Genomic DNA, 25,148 nt, shown 5'->3' with positions numbered 1-25,148 from the left:
GACAGTTAGAGAATATATCACAGTTAATATTTTATTTTAACAAATTTTACTAATCAATGCTCTTGATAAGCAACAATTTGTATTTAATTATTTAACGCCATCTATTTATTTTAAGTAAAAATGATATTAAAAATTAATCTTCATATTATTCATCCCACAATGTCTTTAAAAGATATTTTTTGATGTCCTTATCAATATTAGTTTTCTGTTTAATATATAATTCGCTAAATTGGTAAAAATTGCTTGATTGTCATATGATAATTGATAAAATTAGATATATTGTAAATCTACGACATATAATATTCTATTGTTTGTATTGTGCTTTAATTTTTTTATTTAATTTATGATCTTTATCAATAGTTTTATAATTATTTAATTTTATTAAGATAAATAAATTAAAATTACTCACTTTATAAAAAATTATATTTGATATATTATATTATTTAGTAATTTTATGGATCAATTATTAATAATTATAAGACAATTCTCTTTATCCTTGTTTCTTAAAAACATTTTTGGTTCACTTTTTTTATATATAAATGCTTTTTTCAAAAATGTATAAATTATGATGAATAGTTTTATAAAAAAATGTCAACTTTTACATTCTTTCTTTCAAATTATTGTTTAAAATATATGCATACATTTTTGGGGGGTCAGGGAGTGGGGGGGAGGACTTAGGGGGATATTTATTATTAGCTTAAAATGATATTCACAAAAAGTGATAAATTTCTGAAGGGGGAGGGAGAATTTCCCCTTGCCCCTCCCCCCCCTGGCTACGCCTATATAGCTTTAGCATATGTAAATTCCTTATCATGTCACATAGATATTATATTTAACATGCACCATATATATTTTCCATCAGAAATTATATTTTGTTTTTCATGGACATTTTTTATAATTATCTTTAAGTTAAATTTCTTTTACTTTGGTAAAACCGATTAATAAAAATTTTTATTTAACTTTCTTAATTTTGTCAAACATGATATTTCAATATTCAAATTAAATAGTTTAATATTTGGTACAGCTTAAGATTCTATTACCTTATGTTATTATATTATATTTTATTCACATTTATTCTATTTAAAACTTCAATAAGTTTATATTTAACGAACCTTATTCAATTTATTAAACTTATTTAAAAATGAAATTATTATTACCTGAAAGTTATAAAAATAAAAGATAAATATAAATTAAATTTATTAAGTTATTCCTGTTCGGGTAAAACTAACAACATAAATATTTTTAAATGTGCAGAAAGATGATATAAAAGATATTAAAATACCTTTAAAATATTTACAATTCGTCTAGAGGATAGAATAGAAGGCCACAGAATTGAAAGATATTCAGCTTCCCTTTCCGCCCCTTGCGCCTCTTAAAAACTATCCATGATTAATTTAAATGCCTTATATTTTATTTAAAAATAGATATATTTAATCTAATTTGAAAATGCAATTTAATATGATATAAAAATTAATCCTTCCACTATTTTTAAAAAAATTTATATTTTTTATTATTTTTAATTTTTTGGGTTAGGTTGGAGAAGTTGAACCTTTAGCGACTCCTATTATTATGTTTATATTATCATTTTAATTCATCATTGCATGTAAGATATCAATCAAACATTAATATATATGTTTATTCTGTGTATTTTAAATATATCTATGATAATTCAATGGAAAAAAATTTAAAGTTGCATATTTATATTTATTATTTTGATTAAATGATTTGAATCTGGACATATAAATAATTTTATAAAATATTTTTAAATTTATTATGAGTTTTTATTATATACAAGTTATTTGCATATTAATGTTTATAGAAAATATTTTTGTAATAATTAAATAGTCATTTAATTTAAACCTTGATAATTGCCACTTATAGAAATAATATTTAATTATTAATAAAATTGAATAAAGTTATTATTAGATTCATTTTATAAAATTTTAATAGTGATGTATTTTGGTGCTTATTTATTTAATATATTTTAATAAAATAATCTCCTATTTCCCATTGTGTATTTCTAAAAATTTAATGATATAAATTTAGTTTATTTCAAGATTTGTCCATTGTAAAACTAATCCAAATTTTCTTTGACCTAGCCTTACTTGTGAAAATTTCTGCCTGGCTTAACCAACCAAAATTTTTTTATTACTGCATTTTTCAAGGGGTGTATTATTATTTTTACCCTTATCAATTAAAAAAGAATTAATTAATATACCCTTTGATAAAGGTTGCTGGCTTGGCCCATAACAAATTTTTTAAAGAAAAAGTGTATATTTGCATTATTCATTTATAAAATAATTTGCCAAATTTGGCTTGGCCCAAAAATTATATTACACAAGGTTGGATATTTAAAAAAAAATCTTTTATTTAAAATTATTAGCATTACCTTTTAATAAATAACATAATAGGATTTGAAAATATTTTTAAGCCTGACCTGGATTTTTTTTGATGCTTTTAGACAACCTTGAATTTAAAAAAAATGTTATCTTGAATAATTTCAGATATATATATATAATTTATTTATTTTAAAATAAAATTTAAAATTAACAGGTTTAATCTAAATGCTGAGAGATCAATGAAAATAACTAGTTTACATAGTATGCAGGCATGACCCTAAGCCCAACCAGGGTACACAAGCTGGGCCATATTTTAATTTTTTAAATACCCTAGCCAGGCCTTAAAATTTTTCAAAAAAAAAATACTTAGGCTAAGCCAAATATTTTAAATAACCATTATTAAGTTTAAAATTATATTTTTTAAAAAAAATGTGGGACAGTTGAAATTTTATTTTAAAAAAAATCAGGTCTGTCAGGCCTTAAAATATAAAATCCGAGCCAAACAGGGCCAAAATTTTATTAAAATAAATTCTGGCAGAGCTGTGCAGATGGTACCTCTGCAGCTCTCTAGCATATCTTTCAATGTGTTTTTTCTGGCAATGTGTTATTTTTCAAAATTTTTTTTAATATTTAATTTTGATTTTACCATAAATGTATTCCAACATGTTTGGAATATATAACTCATACAATTTTGTTATGAACTTTGGGACTTAATATAATTTGTATAGGTTTTCCATAGATTTATTATATAAATTTAAAATGACTAAAAGTTATATGGAAAAATTGTCCACAATTCATAAGATACATATTCTAAACATGTTGGAATATATTTTTAGTAAAATCAGATTTTTAAATTTAAATAAAACGTGCTTAAAAAATGATTTAAAGTTGAAAAAATAACACATTGATTTCTTGCTTTAAAGATAAAATCATGGGTTACGATGTTTGTTAGTTATGTTGTATTTTGTATCAGTTATTTGATAGGAGTTTATAATATTACCCATAGATTCTAAATTGATTTTTATTAAAATTAATAAATGATCCATTAAGTGCTTTAATGATTAAACTGAAGAATTTACCTATGCATAATTTTTTACCTAAAAAAATATATATATATATGTAGATTGCTTTAAAAAAAATCAATCCCTATGGATGCTCATATAAATGTCAAATCTTAATGAATATGATGTGCATAAATTAGACTATAATTATCAAAGAATTAAATTGCCCATCAGAGTTTTAAGGATTTTAATTAATTATCGTTTTCATATTTTTTTTATTATAAAAAGTATTAATTACGAAAATAAAAATATGCCAAGGTGTTTTAGTATTTGATTTGTTTTAAAATAAAATATACAATCAATTCTGGGCCTTCCCTCTTATAAATGAGCATTTAATAAAATCGATTTATATAAAAATTTCGCTACCTGTAGAAATAGTAAATATTAATTTTTGTAAAATTTAACTTGCAGGGCAAATTTATATTTCTTATGTTTGCCTTTATTTTTTTTCTTGGAAATCATATAATATAAAACGTCTGTAAAATAAATTTACTATTTAATAAAATTTCCTGGAAAAATAAAGATAATAGGGGGTTAATGGATTACCTACTTTTTTATTTTATAAGCTGGTTTTAGCTAAATTTAATCGATTTTATTTAAAAAAATGATTATTTACGCACTTAATTATACATTTAGGATAATAAGAGAAAATGAGATAAAATCTCTAAGAAATATTTAAAAAAATATAATGATTCTATCTTTTATATTAAATATATATTCTCGTAACTTTCTTTAAAAAAAATTTTATTTTATTACCTGACGATAATTAGATATTTGAAAAAATAAATAGGTTGATGCCAAAATAACATTCAAAAACATTTATAAAATGTATAAAATTAAATCTAAAAACTTGAAAACAGAATATGATATTTTTAAAAATAAAAATATATTTACAACTTATAAAATATAATCAAGATTATTTATGAGTATTATTATAATCATAAATATTGGCCGCTATTTTTTGCCTTTTTAACTTAAAATTTGTAAAATTTTTTATCCGAAAATAAATGAATGATTATTATAAACAAGTCTGCAATTATCTTATTAAATTCCAATATGGCGGTACTCCTTCCCTTATTACATTTTTTTTCAAGGAATAATGAAATACAAATTTAATTTAATCTAATAACTTAACAAAAATATATTTATTTTAAATAAATAAAATAAATAGTGTAAATACAGATTAGAAAAGCAAAAATTTCATATGATTCCTTGTGCAGTTTTCCGAGCAAAGATATAAAGACAAATAATTAATTAAATGCAATTTTATCCCTTTTATTATACGGAAATCCGAATGAAAGAAATGGTCATTTTATGACCTCGAATCAAATTATTATAATCTCGACACCATTTTTTTATTGATTCTTATTGAATAATCGAAGATTATTTGAATATAAGTGAAAATTAAAATTGTACCTGATATTATCCTGACCGCTAAAAAAATTTCCAGACATGCAAGCTTGCATTAGCGACGTTAAAATCGAAGGATGGAACGTTGATCTTAAGAATCCAGTAAGTATATTAATTATTATTGTAATTTCAATTATATTGCGCAGACGCTCTTTTTTTTAAAAAAAAAATCTTTATTTAAACATGTAATAAATTAAAATAATTTTGCATTTTCGCTAGAGAGAAGTCGAGTTAATTTAATTATAAATTTTTTATAATAGCTATATAAACTTTCGCTTACCTCTGACAATGAATCTTGGTCAGTTCTGAGAAAATATTCCGAATTTCAACAATTAAGGACCATTGTAAGTCCATTTTTTTTAAAAAAAATATATTTTATATCACATGAACTTTATAAAGGTGAGTAATTTTTTAAACATAATTATAGTATTAAATTAGATTATAGATAAGAATAGTGTGATAAAATATGGAAAGGCGTTATATTTTTTAGAGCAAATTTATTATTTCTATCTCTCAACACAAAATGGCAGCTTAAAACGTGTTTCCCGGGGTCTCATCTCAAAAAAATTCCGGGCTTGAAAAAATTGGTATTCTATCATTACATAGCAAGTGTCAAAAGATTTAGCGAAGGAATGACACAATTCGTGGGTGACATTATCAACAACGCCACCTTGTTTGAAAAGTTTATTCATTTTTTTCGCTCTATTATTTGAAAAATTATTTTTAGTGTTTACATGACCCAGAAAGAGAGGGGGGGGGGGTGAGGGGGTTTCAATTTTCTTCCTTTTCAAATACAAACATTTTAGTTATAACTCTTTTTTACTCCATATAAATGATTTGTAAAATATTTCCAAATATTTGTAACCTTCTTACAAAATTCTTTTACCTGCTATAATTAGTATAAAAATTAACATATTGATAATATTTAAAAAACAAACAATTAGAGCAAAGTTAAACAATTTTATATATAAAAAAAGGTTGTTACAAATATAAGGAAATGTTTTACAAAAAATCATATTAATACTGTATTTTACGTGTAGGCTTTAATTAATTTCTCAATTTTATTAGACGTGATTGTGGTAATCTTTTATATTATTTTTATTTTTTTTAAAATACTCTTATAAAAACTAATTTAATTTTTATTGACTGTCAGATATTTGATATATTAAAGTTTTTTTTAGTCAATTCAACATCCCTAATTTAACAATGGTTTATTTAATTAATTTACAATGTAATAAATCAATGTATTCAATTAATGCCTTTTATGGGTCTGAATATGGCCCAGACCCCGTTGGAGTAGTTTTGCGCCTGTCTCATTCATTTGAACCCGGCCTTTAACAGTTTTTACAAAGATTGCCCAGCCATATTTTTTATAATTTAGAAATATATCATATGGTAAATTAATTAATAATGATGTGATTTTCTTATTATAGCAATAATCACAAAATGTAGGAAAAGGAAATCGTATTTATGAATTAAACTATCATATTAGCCGGTCATTTAATCATTAAGACTATAAGAAAAATAATACATATTATTTTAACAAAACTAGGCTTTAAAATATATTTTTTTTATTACTCTATTCAACTCTACTTTTCGCACCCTCAACCTGGCAAAAATAAAATTAAATCAGACTTTACTCGGCACCGCCCGGCCTATGAGGCGGACATTTCAGATCTCTCTTAACTTTACACTTCTGCTGTCATTATTGACTTGTATTATTTTTATATTTGATTTAGAACAAAAAAAATCATGCAAATTAATCAAATAAATCGATTTTTATGTAAAAAAAATTATCCTGTTTTTTAACCTTCCGCCTTTAAACTATTTTCTCTCACAAAGGAAAATGCTGGTTATGCTATTTATCGGCTAGGTATATATAAAAACTATGAATGTATGGGGGTAATGTTAAATAAAGGAAATTATACAAATAAATTCTAGATTAGTGTAATTGGAAACCTTGATTTGGTCTATTTATAAAAAGGGTTGGAATTCATAATTTTAGCCAAAAAGTATTACTTTAGTCTCGAGTTTTCCCCAAGAGATGAATATAATATTTGACGAAAATTTCATGGACGTAAGGTAATTTTTCTGGCTAAAATGTAAAAATTGGCAGAATCGAGGTTCACAATATTTACTCAAAATGTTGTTTTATATACATAACTTGGTGGAGAATTGATAAATTGTTTAAAGTTGGTAAAATATTCATGATTAATGAACCATATATATATATTAACATTATGACCATAAAAATTGCTGTAAATGGCCATTAATTTATGAACAAACATTTCGGATTTGTTAAATATCTATTATTATATATTTATCACAAATTCGCAAGGCCATTTTTTTTTGAAAATCATAGGAAGAGAAATTGCAAAAAAATAAAAACCACAATTATTGGGATTAAAATTTTTATTTTAAAAATATAATATAATAAATAATTGTTTTTAGATGGGACCTTGAAAGTTATATTTCTTATTTCATTAAAAAAAATAAATTATTTTTAAACATTATACCTGAATTGTATATTTTAAAAGAAAGAATTACTTAATTTATTAAAACTTTAAAAAAATTTTTTTTAAAGAAACCTTTAATATTTTATAGCTTTGAAATAGAATTTTAAAAAAAATTTATTTCCTATTTTTGAAATAGGATACGATATAATACATATTTAATTAATTAATTACAAAAAAATGGTATAATGAAATGAATGATTGGTGTATAGGTTGGTACGGGCTGGCGTGTAAATATTCTATTAGATATTTTTTGGCTTGACCCGTAAAATATATTCGGTAAAAGTTGTCCATCCCAACCCGTAAATTTTTTTTTACCCCACCCCAACTATCTTTTTTGGGCTGAACCGACCTTCAACGAATGAATGCGATTATCTTTGGAGGACAATATTTGTAAGGTGGAGCGGATTGCTATTTTATAGACCTAGATATCAAAACGTAAATAGTAGGAGTCAATTAAAAAATAAATATTTTGACAAGATGAAAGATAATTTTAAAAAAATTTCGATATTTGACTTTAAAAAACACTGTAAACACTTTGTCGTAGGGGGGGGGGGTAAATATTTATAACGAAGAAAGAAAAATCAGGATTATAACTTGTATTAATAATGATTGAAAAAATTTTAAGTGTTAAAATTGGTTAAGGGTTGGTTGGGTAATAGCTAAAATCTGCCAATTATAGTGTCTTTAAACGTTACTTTAGAAAGTAGATTTCCAAAATTTGAGTATATGTTATGCAAAATAAAGTAAATTGAATGTATTCTCGTCTAACGACACCCTTTGAATCTAGCAACTATTAGAGAATTCGCTAATCATTGAAGCACGAGTTCATGTATCTTTGTGTTCTTTAAAGTTGAACTCCATTTTTTTTTAAAAAAAACCCCCAGGGACGGAAGCGATATTTTTTCAGTTATAACTAGGGTTTAGCCGGCTAGAACTATTGAAAATAAAACAACTCGAAGAAAACAATTACCAAACTATAGTCATTCATCATATCCTATTACATCATTTTTATGACAAGTAATTAATTATCACTCAATGTATTTTTATTTTAAATTTAAATTTATTATTTAAAAAAAAAAATTAGCATATTTTATTCATAAATCAAAAAAAAAAAAATTTGAGGAAAAAATTGGGGAAATCGATTTCTGGCATGATAATGAATATATCTATCTTGGGATGAAAACAAATTTAAAAATAATTAATTTAGATTAAACCCGTTCTATAGAAACAAATTTGATTATTTAACATCCTTAGGGGACTGTTGCTACAGAACTGGTTTAATCTAAGTTTAATTATTTTTTTTATTTTTATTTAAAAATAGCTGATAAAAAAAATTGATAATGAAATCAGCGAAGTTTTTCATCATTTTTTTTTCTCGTTTACAATCTCGAGAAATGGAAATATCCCAATATTTTTGGAAATGATGAATAGGATACTGTAAGCATTTCTGTTTTCATTTATTCATTTATTTTTTCCCCATTTGGGGATTTGGAATTCACGGAACCTGGTTACCTCTCTTATTGAAATCTAAGAACCAGAACCTATTTAAAATTTCCCTAAGAACCGGAAGTAATTTATATAAATATTAAGTTATTTATTATAAATTATTTTTAGAGGGTCTTTTTCTTGTTTCATCTTTGTTTTTGCTTTGCTTTAACCAAGTTTGGAATCATTAGAACCCAGAATATGATTTACCGAAAAATTTTAAGCACCAGCGCCACTTTAGGCTATGACCTAAATATATTTTTTAATAAAAACCTCAAAACTTTCTTAACTTTATTAAATTATGAATCATGTTCATAATCTTCCAATAAATTTTTTTTAAAGTTTTCTAAATTTGAAATTTAATAATTCCTCCTATCAAATTATTTATACTTCCCATTTTGATTAATATAACTGACTATTTCTTATTTTAATTTGAAAAATATAAATTTATATTGTTTTTTTTTCGTTATAATTTCACTACTTTATAAACTTTAAAAATTTAATAAACTTTGGTAAATTCGAAAAAATGATTTAGGCCACTACTTTATTTTTACATTAAAAATACCTTATTTCTTTCTTTCGTTAAAGTTACGAAAGTTTATTAAGTATATTTTTGATATTTAGGTTAATCATTGTAGTTAGGCTCCACAAACCTTGCTTCTAGCATTTATAATATTAGATTGGTCCCCTTGCCAAACGAGGGCAAAATGGACCCGTATTTTAAATTTGGGATCTGATTCGATGTTCTAGAATTATCATTATCAATTATTATTAACTCACATTTTGTCAGCCAAATCGGTTTGACGGGATCAGTTATAATAGCTCCGGGAGTTTGCTTTGAAAAAAGATGTATAGATAAGATATTTTAAACACGATTATCTTTCTTTGTAATCGAAATTTAAGTAAATCAATGATTTCAATTTTTTTGATACATATATATTTTTTAAAACTTTTTAAAAATCGATTTTTTTTTTAAAATTAAAAAAAAAAATAAAAACACAGGTAATAGTACTCCAAAAAAAAATTAACGTTATTCTTAAGAAAAAAAAAATTGGCAAATAATATATGAAAATTTTACTTGAAAATAAATCAAAATTCGGGTAACGTAAGAACCTTCCACGAATATCGTTAAACGTCGCCGATATTAAATTAAGAGATTGGCTTCGAGATTTCATTTTTAGCCGCCATTTATGAGCAAATTCTTATGCGTGAACTTTTTTTTGGCTAAAATATTGGGTAGGTTTTAAAAAGAGAGTCGTTTAACAAACTTCCCCCTCACCGATTCGCAATGCACTGAAACCTATAAAGCTGATGGCTACCTTATCTTGACTCCATTTGAAATGTTCTAATTCAATAAAAACGATTGCAAAAAAAAATACCCATAATTAGTAAACCATATGGACGTATTTAATAAATTTTTTTCAGAAAAAAACTATTATTTTTCCAATTTCTATCGAAATGTTTGGGAGAAAATTTTCTTATTTATCGTTTGTAAAAAAAAGAAAGTCAAAACTATAGATGTGGGGAAGGTGTCCTAAGTGAAAATTTTATTTTTTTTAAAAAAAAATTAATTTATTGAAATTTACGAAGTTTATTGTTTTTTTTTGACTTTGGACACCACGCCCTTAATCCCCCAAATTCTATCTCGATTCACAGTTCCAAAAACAATTTTTAACTTTTTTTGGGGAGAAAAAAAACAAATTTATTTCCCGATCATTTAAAAAAAAAAATTACAAATTAGCGAGAAAAAAAAAATACAAAATTGATCGCAGCCAAAAAAAAAATTGACAAATTAACAAATATATTTTTTTTTATAAATGGATGGGAGGGGGGGGGGGTGGCAATCGGAAAAATTTAAATTTCGATAAATATAAGATAAAAATGGGTTCTCTCGATAATCAATTTTTATTCCTTCTTTCTTTAAAGATTGGGCTTTTTCGCGAGGTGGCTAAACACATAAATTGAGCGTTCACGTTTTGCCCTAATTCTTTTAATAAAATAAACGTAGCATAGCGTAGCGCATCCCTTGGTTAAGTTGAGGCTGACTTTTTATTAATATCGTCGATTCAAAATTTTAAATAAGTTCTAGAAAAAAAGGATTTTGTCTTTGAGAATTATATTATCGTCCCTTCTTATTTCTTTAATCTCTAAATATTCCTTTTTAGGATTATAAGTAAGTTATTTATAATAATACATCTTACGTAATATTATAAAGCGAACAAATAAGAAAAGTTATGTAAAAGCAAACCTATTTGCGTTTTTTTAAAATGGTTGCTAACGCCAAACGGTAATTTTACCAATTTGCATTAAGCCATTTGAAATGCATTATTCGCGCTTGCAATCCAGCGTTTTTAACGCTCATTTTGTGCGCACCGAATAAATAGGGTGGCGATAGCATTTGATCACCCTTCCCATTTCAAAAAAAAATAAAAATCACATGAAGGGGAAGTATAATATAATTTGGCATTCTTTTCCATTTTTTAACGTGAGTGACACACATTAGATTTAAATTATTAGAAACTTAAATTTATAATTTTTTTCCCCGTCTTTTTTTTGAGGAATATAATGATATGATATAAATGTGATTTTGATTTTGTTATACGTCAAAATTTTTTTTAGTTATCATTTAAAAAAAAAAAATTGTCAACGAATGAATTAATTTTTAAAATGCACTAGTTCCTCTTATCACCCTAACTACTATTAAAATCGAATATGGCGTTCATTCAGAAATTTTAACTCTTATTTAATGCACCACATCATAATGCCAGTCATTATTATTTATAAGAAGAATTGATTCCGACTCATTCTGGCTGGTTTCCTAAATTTTAACTCTTTATTTGATGCGCTGCACCATAATGCCAATCATTATTATTTATGAGAAGATTAGGTTCCGACTTATTCTGGCTAGTTTTTTTTTCTTTGATAGAGAAGATAAAAAAAAATCGAAGAAGGATACAACTCATTCTCCCCTATCTTTATAATTTAATTTATTATTTTTTTTATCATAAATATAAATATTAAGATTGTGCCAATTTTTTTTAAAAAGTATTTTTTTATTATTATATTAACTGTGATGAAGTATGTCATCTGAAAAATGTTTTATTTTTTAAATTTAATTTGAAAGTAATAAAAAATGTAAAAATAATTTGATAATTAATTATAGGTATATGAATATATAGTTCAAATCGTTTTTTTCAAGATTTTTATCAAGATTTTTTTCTTCTCCTTTCTTTCATATTTGAATGGGAATTCATCATTTTAAGTAATTGCTATAAAATAAATAAATGTATAATTGCATATATATATTCGACATACTTCTGGTATCCATTTATATAGTATAAAGCGGCATTGATTTCGTAATTTTCTCCTCATCGCTGCGATAACTATAAATTACTACCTTAACAAGGCCATATTTGTTTTACTCCACTAGGCTCGATTTAACCGATTTTCTAGCCAAATTGAGCCGTTTAACAACATTACCCCCCCCCCCCCCCAGAATGAATAAAAAATAATCTTATTGGTTATAAAATATTTTTATTATAATTCGAATCCCCAAAAATGGAATCCGAATTTGTTCTTTTTTGAGATTTACGGACATCGCATCGCCATACTTAGATTACGAATTAAATCAGCTGTAATGTCGTTAGATATACTAATATTATCAAAAATTATACTTCATGCTATCCATAATTTGCGAACACTAATAACAAATTATTCTATTCAAATACCAATAATAATATAATGTTAAAATAAAATTATTGGAATCGAATATGAAAAATTAATAGATCAAAAAATATTTATGACAATAAATAAATTATTCGTAGATTAAATAATTTTTGGAATTATAAAATTAAAATCTAATAATATTTTAATTTTCTCTGGCTTTCGCTGTATATTGTTGACAATTATATACCATTTTAAAATTTCCTAAAACTAAAATTTAAAAAAATATACTATTTGAAATGGCAAGATTTTACAATCAGAAGTAAAGGAAATAATAGAGATCTTTTACATTTTGCCAGTATAGTTAGCTAAATATCGGCTTAATCTACAGGCGTGAGCCTAGAAATTCATTGACACTAAGGCTTTTTAATTTGGTTAAAAATATTGTAATTAACCAACTATACTGGGAGTGTCTATTTTATAGGCACAAATATGATTATCAAAAATATGAAATAATCAAGAAATGTTTTGCCCGAAGAGAAAAATATTCCCTTTTTTTAAAAAAATTTATTTTTAAATTTGCATATCTTATGGAAATTTTTTTATACAAAATCGAATTAATCATTCGATTCGCACCTAAACGAGTACTAAATTATTCTGTTCAACATTTACCAATCGAAAATGAAGATTTTATTAGTTTATTTGAATTCGACGGAATAACTTTTACTAAAAAAATGAGTACTTTAGAGTTAGGTTTTGAAAGGATGTCAACCTAATTTAATGCTATTGATTGCTCGTCGTAAAGACTTAGTGTCGGGCCTTAGGTTTTAACACGCACCTTAAACAAATATTACAAAAAAATCGAATTAGATTTTATTCGTATTCTATCGAACATTTATTCAACTTTTAATTTTTCCCCAAAATTTGATTTATCTACACGCCAACTATCTACGTTTTGGCCTCGAGGGCCAAGTCACACTAAAAGGCTCACACCTCGGAAACTTTTAACCTTATCCTTTTCTGGGCTGGGCATTTTAGACGTTGTCTCTCATACAACATCACCAATTATTTTTTTTAAAAAAAAATAAAATAAAATATTTAAAAAATTGGCCATAGGTTATTAAAATATCGCGTATATATTATCTTTTTTATTATAGAAGGTCATTTTGTTGAAATACGGTTTTTTTATAAACTATAATTTAAATTTTCTAAATTAAATTGTCTGTCCGAGTTTTATAAAAATCAATAAATAAAGAAGAGATTGGACATAAAATGAGATGATGATTGCAAAAAAAAGAGTGTTTTTTGCATTGATGTTCGTTTAAAATTTGCGAACGTTCTTCCTCCCCCCCCCTTCATTTCCTCCCATTCAGAGTCGACCCTAATCGCCCTCTAGAAACATGGCACAAGACCCAAATAGAATATATATAAAGCGTGTCCAATTTTCCTCATTTTATCGAAAAGTATTAGACAGCGGTAGACTAAATTGATCATCATTCGTCTTAAATTACTCGTTCAAAATTATGAGAGCTCTCATAAATATTGCTCAAATTAGGAAAGATGCGCTTGAATTATCTACGACTCACACCTTCTTTCTTTTTTTTTATTCCTTATTATGAGACAAATATCCTAAACAATCGCGGATGAATACCAGTATTTTGCCAGTGCGCATTTATATTTCCTTGATCGACATATATTTAAATAACGGAAATTACAAGAAGATTTTTTATTAGAGGTATACCAATACCACTTCCGTTCCTATCCGACGTTATATCGATATCGGCCGACTACCTATCTGATATTACAAATCTGATTATATTCGTTATACATATTAATATATATTTTAATTTAACATATAGTAATGACTATACCATAACATAAGCCATTTAAAATATATCACTAGTTATCAACTTTTAATTAACCTAATATTTTATGCATATTTATTTATATTCATCAAATCTAATCTAAACATTATATTATAGTGAAATCGTTTTTATCCTTTTTTTGTTCCATAAATCTTTCTATAATGCGGAAAGTAATATCCCATATATAGTCTATTCGCGATCAATATAAGCTTATAAAAAATAAATGATTTTTTATATTAATTACTTTAACATAATTTTTAATTATTTCGTTCGTTTTTTTAAATAAAAAAAATTTTATCACCCCAATTATATAAGAATTCTTTAACTTGATAAAATTATTTTTTTCTAAATATTAAATATTAATATTATAAAAAAATTTAAATCAAGATGCCATTTTATCGGATCGGTAAATTTAATGATATTAATAAAAAGGAGGAATAATTGGCCCGATCTGATAAACTATATCGGCACATCCCTATTATCAATTAAATCAATAAATTTTTTTCCTATATTATGTTATACCGTGACAAAAATAATAATGCAAAATTTATATATAGATTTCATTTAAACCAATATTTATGGAGAACCCATTTTTATTAATTTAATAACCTATTCTTAAATCAACTCCAAGAAATTGCATAATCAATATTCTTCGAAATCGCAACAAACTGACTATTATATGATATGCAAATTATTAAATTTATAAAAATTTTGTCATTGATTTTAATCTGAGTCAATATAATTATCCACCTGTGACAATATGATTGTATTCAATTTAGGGTACTCATTTTTATAATTGGTATTTTTATTTTATGTTTATAAAGATGGCCGCCAATATATCTGAAGCTGAAATTTTTATATAAATTATAAATACTATTTTTCTAGCCAATATATTTTAAAAAATGATATTTACTATTGATTTTTTTTGAGATATTTAATAAATTTTTGTAAAGATGGTCGCCAATATATTTAAGTGTTATACAACACAGTATTCAGCTAATAATGGGTATTTACCTTAACGCTACATATCCATTATGGATTTTATACCTTACAAAACGAATACGGTATTAAGTATTCATCGCATCGCGGCATATCGGTCCTGATTTTGAATCACCTCTCCCCCCCTTATGGGAAATTAAGCAATAATTATTTTTTTATTAGAAGTGCTATAAACGTTACCTTTAAGTATCTCATACTTGGGAGTAACTAATTGAGTTACTTCATTAATTATAGCCATTAGATTGACGTCACTTCACCACGCCACTTCCTTATTAGATACATTATCACGCCTTTTAAAATTAAATACATATCCTATGACTTATTGGTAATACGCCACCTGATTATTAATTTTGAATTTTGCAATTCTTTTACGAAATGTTACACCTTTTTGGTTAATATCGTAACTTTGTTTTTTTGTTATTCGTATCGTATCATTTTATGACATAAAAATGTCCTTATTTTTTTTTAAGCGGGATTCAATCCTCGGAATACGTCCTAGCAGGTCTTGATTTTTGTCTATTTCTGAATAGAACAGCCTTTCCATAAATGCAGCTAGAGCACCCTTTTTTATTTTAATTTATAACGCGGTGTATTATATCTTTATTCCAAAAATCACATTCTATTCAGGCAGATATTTAGAATTTTAATTAATAATATATATCACCTATAATTTCATATAATTGTCATTTAATTTGATTACAATTTAACCTCCTAATTACCTTTACAATATCATTTCAATTAACTTAACAAATTTTATATTCAAATCAACTGTATCTTTTTTGAAATAGATTTAAAATTGATTACGTTTTTATAACAAAAGAAAAAATATTTCAAATTGGCAAAAATTATTATTTAATTTTCAAATTTATTTGGATGTGGGGGGGGGGAGGTTATTTTTTATCAAAATTTGGCTCTTAATTTAAAAAAAAAATCACAAAAAAAGAAAAATATTGGAAAGGTATCTGAAATTCGATATCTTCGAAGCCAATCCGATATCCGGTTTTGCGTAAAATACCCGGCTTTATGGGCATTAAGATAATATCAGCTCAAAAACCGATATAACATTGGGGGAGAGGGGGATTATTATAAAATAAAATAAGGGCTTCCAAAATTAATTTAATGGCAAAGAAGCCTTTTTTTGTCATATGCTAAGCGCTTACCGAACCATCCTTTACTGCGTTTTTAAAATAAATTTGTTTTCTGCCCCGCAGGCATATAGCGACATTTATTTTATATTTTTTTCGAAATTTAAAAATAAATGTTATTCATTTTTGTAAATAATAAATATTTAATTTTCCAGATCAAAACATTTTAAATTGTCATTATTGTGGTGACCCAAATTTTTTTTTTTTTGGCAAAAAAATTAAAATATAATTTAAATTACCCCCTACCCCATTCCATTCTTCTTTTTCCATGTTCATTATTGGGAAAAAAAAAGATATATTGAAAATTAAAATATTTGCCAATTTTTCTTTGTTTCTCTTTTACGATTGAATTTCGATGTAAATGTAATAAATTAAAAATAATGTTAAAACTTAAAAGTTGTGAATACAATTGTAATTGTCATTGAAAATATTATTACTATTAATTATCTTATTCTTTTTTGTTCTCGTTCTTCTCTATCAATATTATTATTTTTTAAATTTCAAGGGTTTTTTTTACAAACATTATTAAATTAAATGTGACATGTTTAAAAACAGATACTTGAAATGAGAATGAGAAATTATTATTCTATATACTCTTTTCCTTCCTACTAGGTGTGTACCGATACCACTTTCTGGAGGCCGATTTAATAGCCGATTACCGATCGATATCATCTGATTTTGTATTCTGTGAACATACTAATCGTTTTAATTTTTTAAAGTATACATCTAGTGCTGCAAAATCGTTTTCTTACATTATGAGTCGATTTTTAAAAAACGGCTAACTCATCAGAAAAACTATTACTCAAACCTGTTTGCTCGTAGATCACAAAGGTAAGTCTCGAGGTTTAAGCAATATTTTTTTTGGCTGAAATATTGATTAGTCCTTTTTAAAAATCGGCTCAAATGGAGCGATTTTGCAACACTAAATCCCATTATAAAAAATTTTTTTTTTAAAGCTTAGGTGGTATTAAAGGATGGCTGAGTTAATTTTTTCCCCTGGGGGGCCATAATATAGCGCGTTATTGCGCTTAATAAAAAAAAATGACGTAATTGAACACTTAACTTTTCAAAAATTATATCCATCTTTATATAATGGGTTTTTGAAATAATATTCACAATTGCCTTCAAAATAAAAATTTGGCCTAATTTAAAAAATGTAAAATTGACGTAAAAAGGAAATAATTTAATATATTTCTGACACGTGTGTGTATTATATTAGAAGATAATTGACTAAATTGTAAACCTTTTATAAAAATAAATGATATATAATGTAATTTTTTTTTATTAAATTTAATAATTGGGTTATAAAGGGTGAGCGATTTTGCATCACTACATACATCTTATACTTATCTCATATACTTTTAAATAGTATAACATCTACAATTTAACTATAACTTAAGTCATTTTAAATATATTAAAATGATCAGTTATATTAAAAGTATTATTATAAAATATTTTTTTTTTATTGATAAATCACTTATTTTATATATAATAAAACATTAAATCTATTTATATAATACAAAATATATTATCAAATTTGAAATAATTTTTTTTTTTTAAATTTAAGACACCATTTTATCTGACCGGAAAATTTTATAGTATTGGCCGATAACCGATATTTTTAAAAAAATATGAAATATGGGCTCGATCCGATCCGATAAAAAATATCGGGGCATCCGATATCGCCGAAATAATGTGATTGATTTGTTCTCGACTTTTTTTTTAAAAAAAAAAACAAAACGAACCTTGCTTTCATGTTTAATTCGGATTTATATCAATCAAGGGCAACCATTTTTAATTCCAAGTAAATGGCGTGATAAAGATGGATTTAAATAAACTTTCCAACACTGAAAATAATAAATAATAATTTTTTAAATTTATTGTAGGGCCGAAGTTCAAAACTTCCTAGGGTTAAAATCCAAAAGTTTTAAACCCTCGAAAGCTTGTACCCTTTCTCATTCATCCCTCGAGAGTTCGGGCAGTCACGATAAATCGAACTCTTCTAGTTCCTCTGGGAATGTATCAAACTTTTCGAATCCGCCAGTTGCTAAAGTAAGACGCGTATATAATAATTTATATATAAAATAAATATTATTAAATTGCCATTATCGGCTAATTCATTATTTGAGGAGGGGGGGGGGAGTCACAAATAACTCGATGGGTGGTTATCAAACTAAGACGATGAGTTATAAATCGTAAATTTAAGGATGACAGTTTGACCACATGATTTTTACTTTATCGGAAACAGTTTTCAAAAATTAAATTATCATGCTTTCGATTATCATTTTGTAATTTAATTATTAATATAAAATAACCGATTATAAACAACGCGGGAAATAAAATATGAATTCATTATAAATCTAATTTATTGATTTTTAGGACGAGAAAGGAGGATTTTTTTTCACTGGGAAAGATGCTACGACTGACAAAGAATTTTCCAATCAGTAAAACTATATATATATATATATATCCTTTATAGAACTTTTCTTTTAAAATAAGTCGATTGCTATTTTGCATCAATCAAAACATTTATTTTATCAATTTCGTACTCTTTTAAATCCGATTATTATTTTTGCTATTTTAATTTGGTTGATGAATAACAGTGAAACCTACAAACCCTATCTTAACTCCCCTCATCCAAAATCCTTTTCATATCTTCTATCCAATTGCCTTTGACTCACATTTGGAGGTGTCACTTTAGCGATATCCGAGGCCAGCAGGCCCTGATCCTGCTCGAGAATCTGGGCCTAAAATTACTTGGTCTCTGATTTATACAAATAAATATAATGACATTCTTAATTTTATTTAGAATGAAGCCTAGCGATTTTGAATTTCTGAAAGTCATAGGAAAAGGAAGCTTTGGCAAAGTAAAAAGAATATAAATATTATCTGTGTCTAGCTAGACCTCATATAATCGAGTATTTCAGATGTTCGTATTATTCGAAACGAATAATTAAACCATATTTAACCCTTTCCGGTGCGGAAAAAAATGTGTTGATAATTTTTTTGTTTTTGTTATAGTAAAAAGTTTTATTTTTGTCCATATACATATAAAAAAAAATATACTTAAATATTTAAAAAAAAATAAGATATCATTATATGTATATCATCTCCCTCGGGCATATCAGGAGTCATGGAAATTTTTTAAATAAGATTATATGTAGGGGAACATTGCTTTGATTGCACCTCCATCATATTATATCTGTTTTAACAATCAAAATTAATAATTTTATAGCTTTAAAAATATAAAATCTTATCAAAAAATTATGAATCTCATATTTTATTAACTCCTGTTTTAAATTTAAACATTATATAACTTATTCATACAATCCTGCCTTTCAAATTAAATTCAATTTCTAAAAAACGATAAAAATTTTTATAACGAATAGTTCGAATATCGATTTTGTGAGGTCTATATGATGACTATTAATATATTTTTATACTTTAAAAAAATATTAGTGAAAGAGAATTTAAATATTATGTTTGAAATTAAGATAAAATATAAGATTGATAAAGAGCTTGTTGATTAGTATGGTTGGGTATTAGATTTTTAATGGACGAAGAATTAATGTATTTCTGCATATTTCGAAGTTAAGCTAGAATTTCAAAAAAAATTCCTAGTCTATAATCGTTTTCGGCTAATAGGATTGGCCTGCTAAAAAATAGAACAATTAGCCAACTACAATGTTTGAAAGATGGAATAAATCGACCTCCTATGATTTAACCATATAAAATATTTATTAACTTTAGCATGTCTTTAATTTAAATTCGTTTTTGCGGTAGGTTTTGCTATCAAAAAGACGTTCAGCTGACGCCGACGTTAATGTTCCCACGAAATACTACGCTATCAAAGTTCTGGATAAGGCTCTGGTTTCTGCTCGAAACGAAAGTGGTCACGTGATGGCGGAACGGAATGTGCTGGTCCAAGCGAGACCTCATCCTTTCTTGGTTCGCTTTTGGGCCGCTTTCACATCTAAGCATAAACTCTTCTTCGTGCTGGACTATGTGGATGGAGGGGAGGTTCATTTAATATAAACTTTTATAGGTGCATAAAATGTTAAAATTTTTAAAACACACATTAATTATCCTTGAATTTATTTTCATAGCCTTAACATTTTTTTTAAAATAAATATAAAAATATTTCCAGCTGTTCTTGCACTTACAACGGGAGAAGCGATTCAGTGAGCAGAGGACCAAATTCTATGGAGCGGAAATAGCTAGCGCTTTGGGTTACCTACATTCCATGGATATTATATATCGGTATAACAACTTTATTTACTCTGCATAAGTATTATAAAAGGATATTTTTATCTCTGTTACTTAATTTATTTTTGCGTTTCGAGGGGATCATTTTATCTAAAGATGGCCAAATCAATCGCTAATGAGGAAGGAGAGATATAAAGTAAATTGACACTAATGCAGGAAGCTGGCTTATAGAGTAAATTGGTGGGTGAAATTTTATTTTATTGCTTTCAAAAAAAAACTGATTTTATTATATTAAAAATAAATTAATTAAAAGTGATCTTAAACCAGAAAATATTTTGTTGGACCGTGCCGGTCACATCAAGCTCACCGATTTCGGTCTTTGTAAGCAATGTCCTGATTTCGATGTTCTCATCACCCCCCACCAATCTCAATGTCAATCGATATCGGACTCAGAACCAGATTGGGTGAGTCAATTGGCTACCACCTTCTGTGGAACGCCAGAATACCTGGCCCCAGAAATTTTGTCCCACAGGAATTTCGGCCATAAGCAAAGCGATGAAGATGCTGGCGAAGCCTTACCAAGTTTTAATAGGTAATTTTATTTATCATTAATTTATGACATTACATTATAATTTTATACTATTTATTTGATATCTCATTAAAATATTTTAACCCTATTTATTACCTATCTTTTAAAAATTTTGTAAAAGCGGCAAAAGTGAGATATATTACTACGACAGGAGGGTTGATTGGTGGTGCCTGGGAGCAGTAATGTACGAAATGATTTTCGGCCTTCCGCCATTTTACTCTCGGGATACCGCCAAAATGTACAGAGCGATACTGACAAAACCCCTAACTTTTCCTGAACAAAACTCGAAACATCGACACAGTCAACCTAATTCGCAAAAATATCGCGAAAACGAAAAAGGGGTCAATTGTCAACAAAAGGAAGGTCACCAAACATCTCATCAAGCTAAAAAGTTATTAAAGGCCTTGCTACAAAAAGACAGAGAACAAAGATTGGGTAAATTTATCTTATTTTTTTTAAAGTTAATTATAAGACATTTTACAAATCACGGGATTTTCACAGTACCGCCAATTATAATATATACGCGATATAAACTTTAGGAGCTTCCAAACGAGACGTGTTAGAAATTCAAGAACACCCCTTTTTCGCCGATCTGGACTGGCAAGCCTTGCTGGCCCTTCGTATTACTCCCCCCTTCGATCCATCCCTCACCCACCCTCTGGACTTCCGACATTTCGATCCAGAATTCATAGAAGAACCGGTTCCGGCATCTTACCAAACTGCTCTCGCCGAAAATAATTCGCACTCGCGTCAACATACAGTCGCCGAAAATCAACTGACTAATGACCATTCCGCTAAAAATATTTATAAATCACTCGACAACTACGAGCATCATGACGACACCAATAATTATAGTTTCACTAAAAAAGGTAGGCTTTTTAAGCCCGTAAATATGACATTTTTAAAACTGCGTCGATTCACCCTTTCCTAGGTGTTCTGATATCCGCCTAAAATGGATTATCAGATCTGTTTTGAGGGAATATTGGATCAAAAAATTTAATATTTTATAGACAGCTAATGACATATAGGACAGGGTTCAGCAAAATCGCGATACTTCTATAAACTTATTTTTGAATAAATAGAAAATTGTGGCTTTTTTAATAGAACTCCTTATTTTTTACGAGGATAATTTTACCATATAAAATTTGGAAAGTAATATAGAATAAAATTATCTTAATGAAGGAAGTTTAAAAGAATGACATCAAAGTTTAAAACCATTATTGTATCATCTATTAAACACAAACATTGTTATAAAAAATAATATTTAAAAAAATGTAAATCGCCAGCATAATTTTGTTGAAACTTTGAAGGAAAAAATTTTATTGCGAAATATTTAATTTTTATAAATATTTTTTAAAATTGAATGATGAAAATGGTTAACTATTAAATTAAAGGAATATATAAATCCTTGCTCAGTCATGGCGTCCATTAATTATTATGATATATAATATATATAAAAGAAGTTCACATGTATTTAATATTAATTTTAGCTATAAATTAATTTTCTTAAGAATATTTCGATTATTTATGATATTTTTATACAATGCCAATTGATACAATATTATTTATACAAAGAAATTTATTTAAAAATTTTTAAAACAATTTTATAGATATTCAGCTGATATAGAATAATTTATAAATTTAACTGCAAAAGTTATATTTTAAGATATTTGTTCCTATGAATGATATGTTTAAATTGAAAGAGAAATAAACATTAAAAATTTTTTGCTTTAAAGTTTTTGTTCGAAAACAACTGCAAACCATATAAATAATTTACATAAAAATTTTATGAAAACCTTAAGAAGAAAAATTCGGAGTTCAATTTATGTATTAAAAAATATTTTGAAAAAATCAAAATGGCGTATCACATCAGCTGATCCATATTCTTAGCTTTAACGTGTATTTTAAAGATTAAAACTTCAGTTTGGGTAAGTAATTTATGTCATTGAGGTCGACACAGCTTTTAATTAATAGAACCTTTTCATATAAAATTATTTTTCTCTTTAAAGGAAATATTATGTGGTTGGTTAATATAGAAACATGACTGATATTATCTGTCATTATTTATTTGTTTAACTTATATTTTTAAACTTCTTAAAATTAAAAATTAGGTCAAAGTATAGGAAACAAAAAAGATAGTGGCTTCTACTGCGAATGTGCGAAATCGGTGATGTCAAAGCTAGACGAGCACGTCAAAATGCCGAAAATTTCACGACCAGAACACCACCCTTTAGGGACTGCTCATTGCAAAGGATGCCGGGAAGATAATATCGAATTGAAGTTTACGGATGATGAATACAGCGAGTTCTTAGGATTTTCTTACGTTCATCATACGCTTGAAGAATAATGAAAATTATTTCCATTTACTATAAAAGAATAGATATTATAATATGCAATCACAAAAAAATGGAAGTAAAACTGACCAAATTAGTAAATTAAATATATAACGTTAGAAGATGGTGGATGAATATCCTTTTTTATTTATTATTATGGCTTTGTTGCATTTTTTTTATTATGATTTAATTTATAAAAACGGAAATTTATTTTCGCGCTTTTTAAAAAAAAAAAAAATTTTTATCATTTCTTCTTTTCTTCTCCTTTTTTTAATTTAATTATTTTAAAAAAGAATCAATTGTTTTAAATAGTAAAAAAATTTTTTTTTTTAAATCGACATTTGACATTGACAACTTATTTACATTTATTATTATTTCTATCTTCATTTTTCGATTTTTTTTTTATTTTTCTATAAGGGGACATGAAAATTTTAGTCTTGATTTATATCCATAAAATTTTTCCGATGGTTATAGGAATGAAATTCGAATTTGACATTTTTGTTTTTAAATGAGCATTTAACGACTACTCATAATATTGTATTAAAATTTTAATTTTTTTTTTTTTAAATAATGAATATAATATTATATATATTGAAATTAAACAATATTAGTTATGAATAACAAACGCAACTCGCCATGATAATTGTTATACCTTATTGAGTTATAATTTTTCCATCAAGCACCCGAACTGGGGCGAGAAATTAAAATGTGACGGTTCGGGCTTACATTTTAAAAGGTTTCGGTCATGATTTTAGCAAAATTATGAAAGATTTTTCAATTATATTTTAACAAATTTGTATTAATATAAAAAGACACGCAGAAACATGAATTATATTTATTTGGTAAATATATAATAACTTATCCGTTAACTAAGGCTTACCTAAATATCGGTTTCCTCTATGATCCCCCTTTACCGCTCCTGATCATCGCTATTTGGTCAGATTTATTGTTCTGATTATCCGTTATCACTTATCCACGAGTTTTGAGTCTTCGAAGCCTTAATTCCCTTTCTCCCATCTAGGGGCATCTCTTTACCCAATCATCTTTCGTTCTACATATCTAACCTCAATCTATTTCTTTTCGTCACCCCTCCAATCTCTTCTATTCCCATCCAATCTCACACTTCACTACTTGTTTTTCTCTCTCGATAGCTATAACATTTTCATCTCGGTTCCTTAAATTTAGCTTCCTTTACAGTTATTACCCATATTTCACCATCATAATACATTCTCGCATAGAGATACATGTTTTATTGTTGGAATAGACGGCGTTTCTCGCAGCTTCGAACACGCATATCTGACATTTGCAACAACAGCAAAATCAACACCTCCATCTACCTTCAGTGTGTCCCAAATAACAAAATATTTTCATGAGTTGAACCATTGCAGATATCAAACCAGTCTACATTATTCGCATGTTCTACAGATAATGGTCACACTTGTTACCATAGGTCTCCTTTCTCATCACTAAATGTTTTATAGACTCATTTCTGATTACGGGTTCATTGGATTCAATTTCTAGCAACTCCTTTTGTTAT

At 26.4% G+C, this 25,148-nt stretch overlaps 1 protein-coding gene across 2 annotated transcripts; it reads left to right on the top strand.

Moving 5' to 3' along the window:
- The first annotated feature begins 1,478 nt into the window (after positions 1-1,478).
- On the top strand, positions 1,479-24,440 carry LOC135930000 (serine/threonine-protein kinase Sgk2-like). Of its 2 annotated transcripts, XM_065466758.1 has the most exons (13): positions 1,479-1,603; positions 4,572-4,912; positions 5,071-5,154; positions 5,341-5,492; positions 18,370-18,535; positions 18,863-18,927; positions 19,293-19,350; positions 20,267-20,503; positions 20,631-20,743; positions 21,003-21,281; positions 21,400-21,713; positions 21,818-22,147; positions 23,390-24,440. In XM_065466758.1, exons 2-13 carry the CDS (start codon positions 4,853-4,855, stop codon positions 23,623-23,625), a joined length of 2,094 nt encoding a protein of 697 aa, XP_065322830.1. In that variant the 5' UTR covers positions 1,479-1,603; positions 4,572-4,852; the 3' UTR covers positions 23,626-24,440. The 2 variants fall into 2 exon arrangements, with proteins under 2 accessions (XP_065322830.1, XP_065322831.1); XM_065466759.1 differs by lacking the exons at positions 1,479-1,603; positions 4,572-4,912; positions 5,071-5,154; positions 5,341-5,492 and adding an exon at positions 11,960-12,073.
- Positions 24,441-25,148: the final 708 nt, after the last annotated feature.

The sequence above is a fragment of the Gordionus sp. m RMFG-2023 genome, chromosome 5 (genome assembly GCF_954871325.1).
Source record: "Gordionus sp. m RMFG-2023 chromosome 5, tfGorSpeb1-WG-v2, whole genome shotgun sequence".
In the NCBI taxonomy this organism is placed as follows: Eukaryota; Metazoa; Nematomorpha; class Gordioida; order Chordodea; family Parachordodidae; genus Gordionus; species Gordionus sp. m RMFG-2023.
The sequence above is the reverse complement of the archived record's forward strand: the minus strand, read 5'-3'. Positions and strand labels throughout refer to the sequence as shown.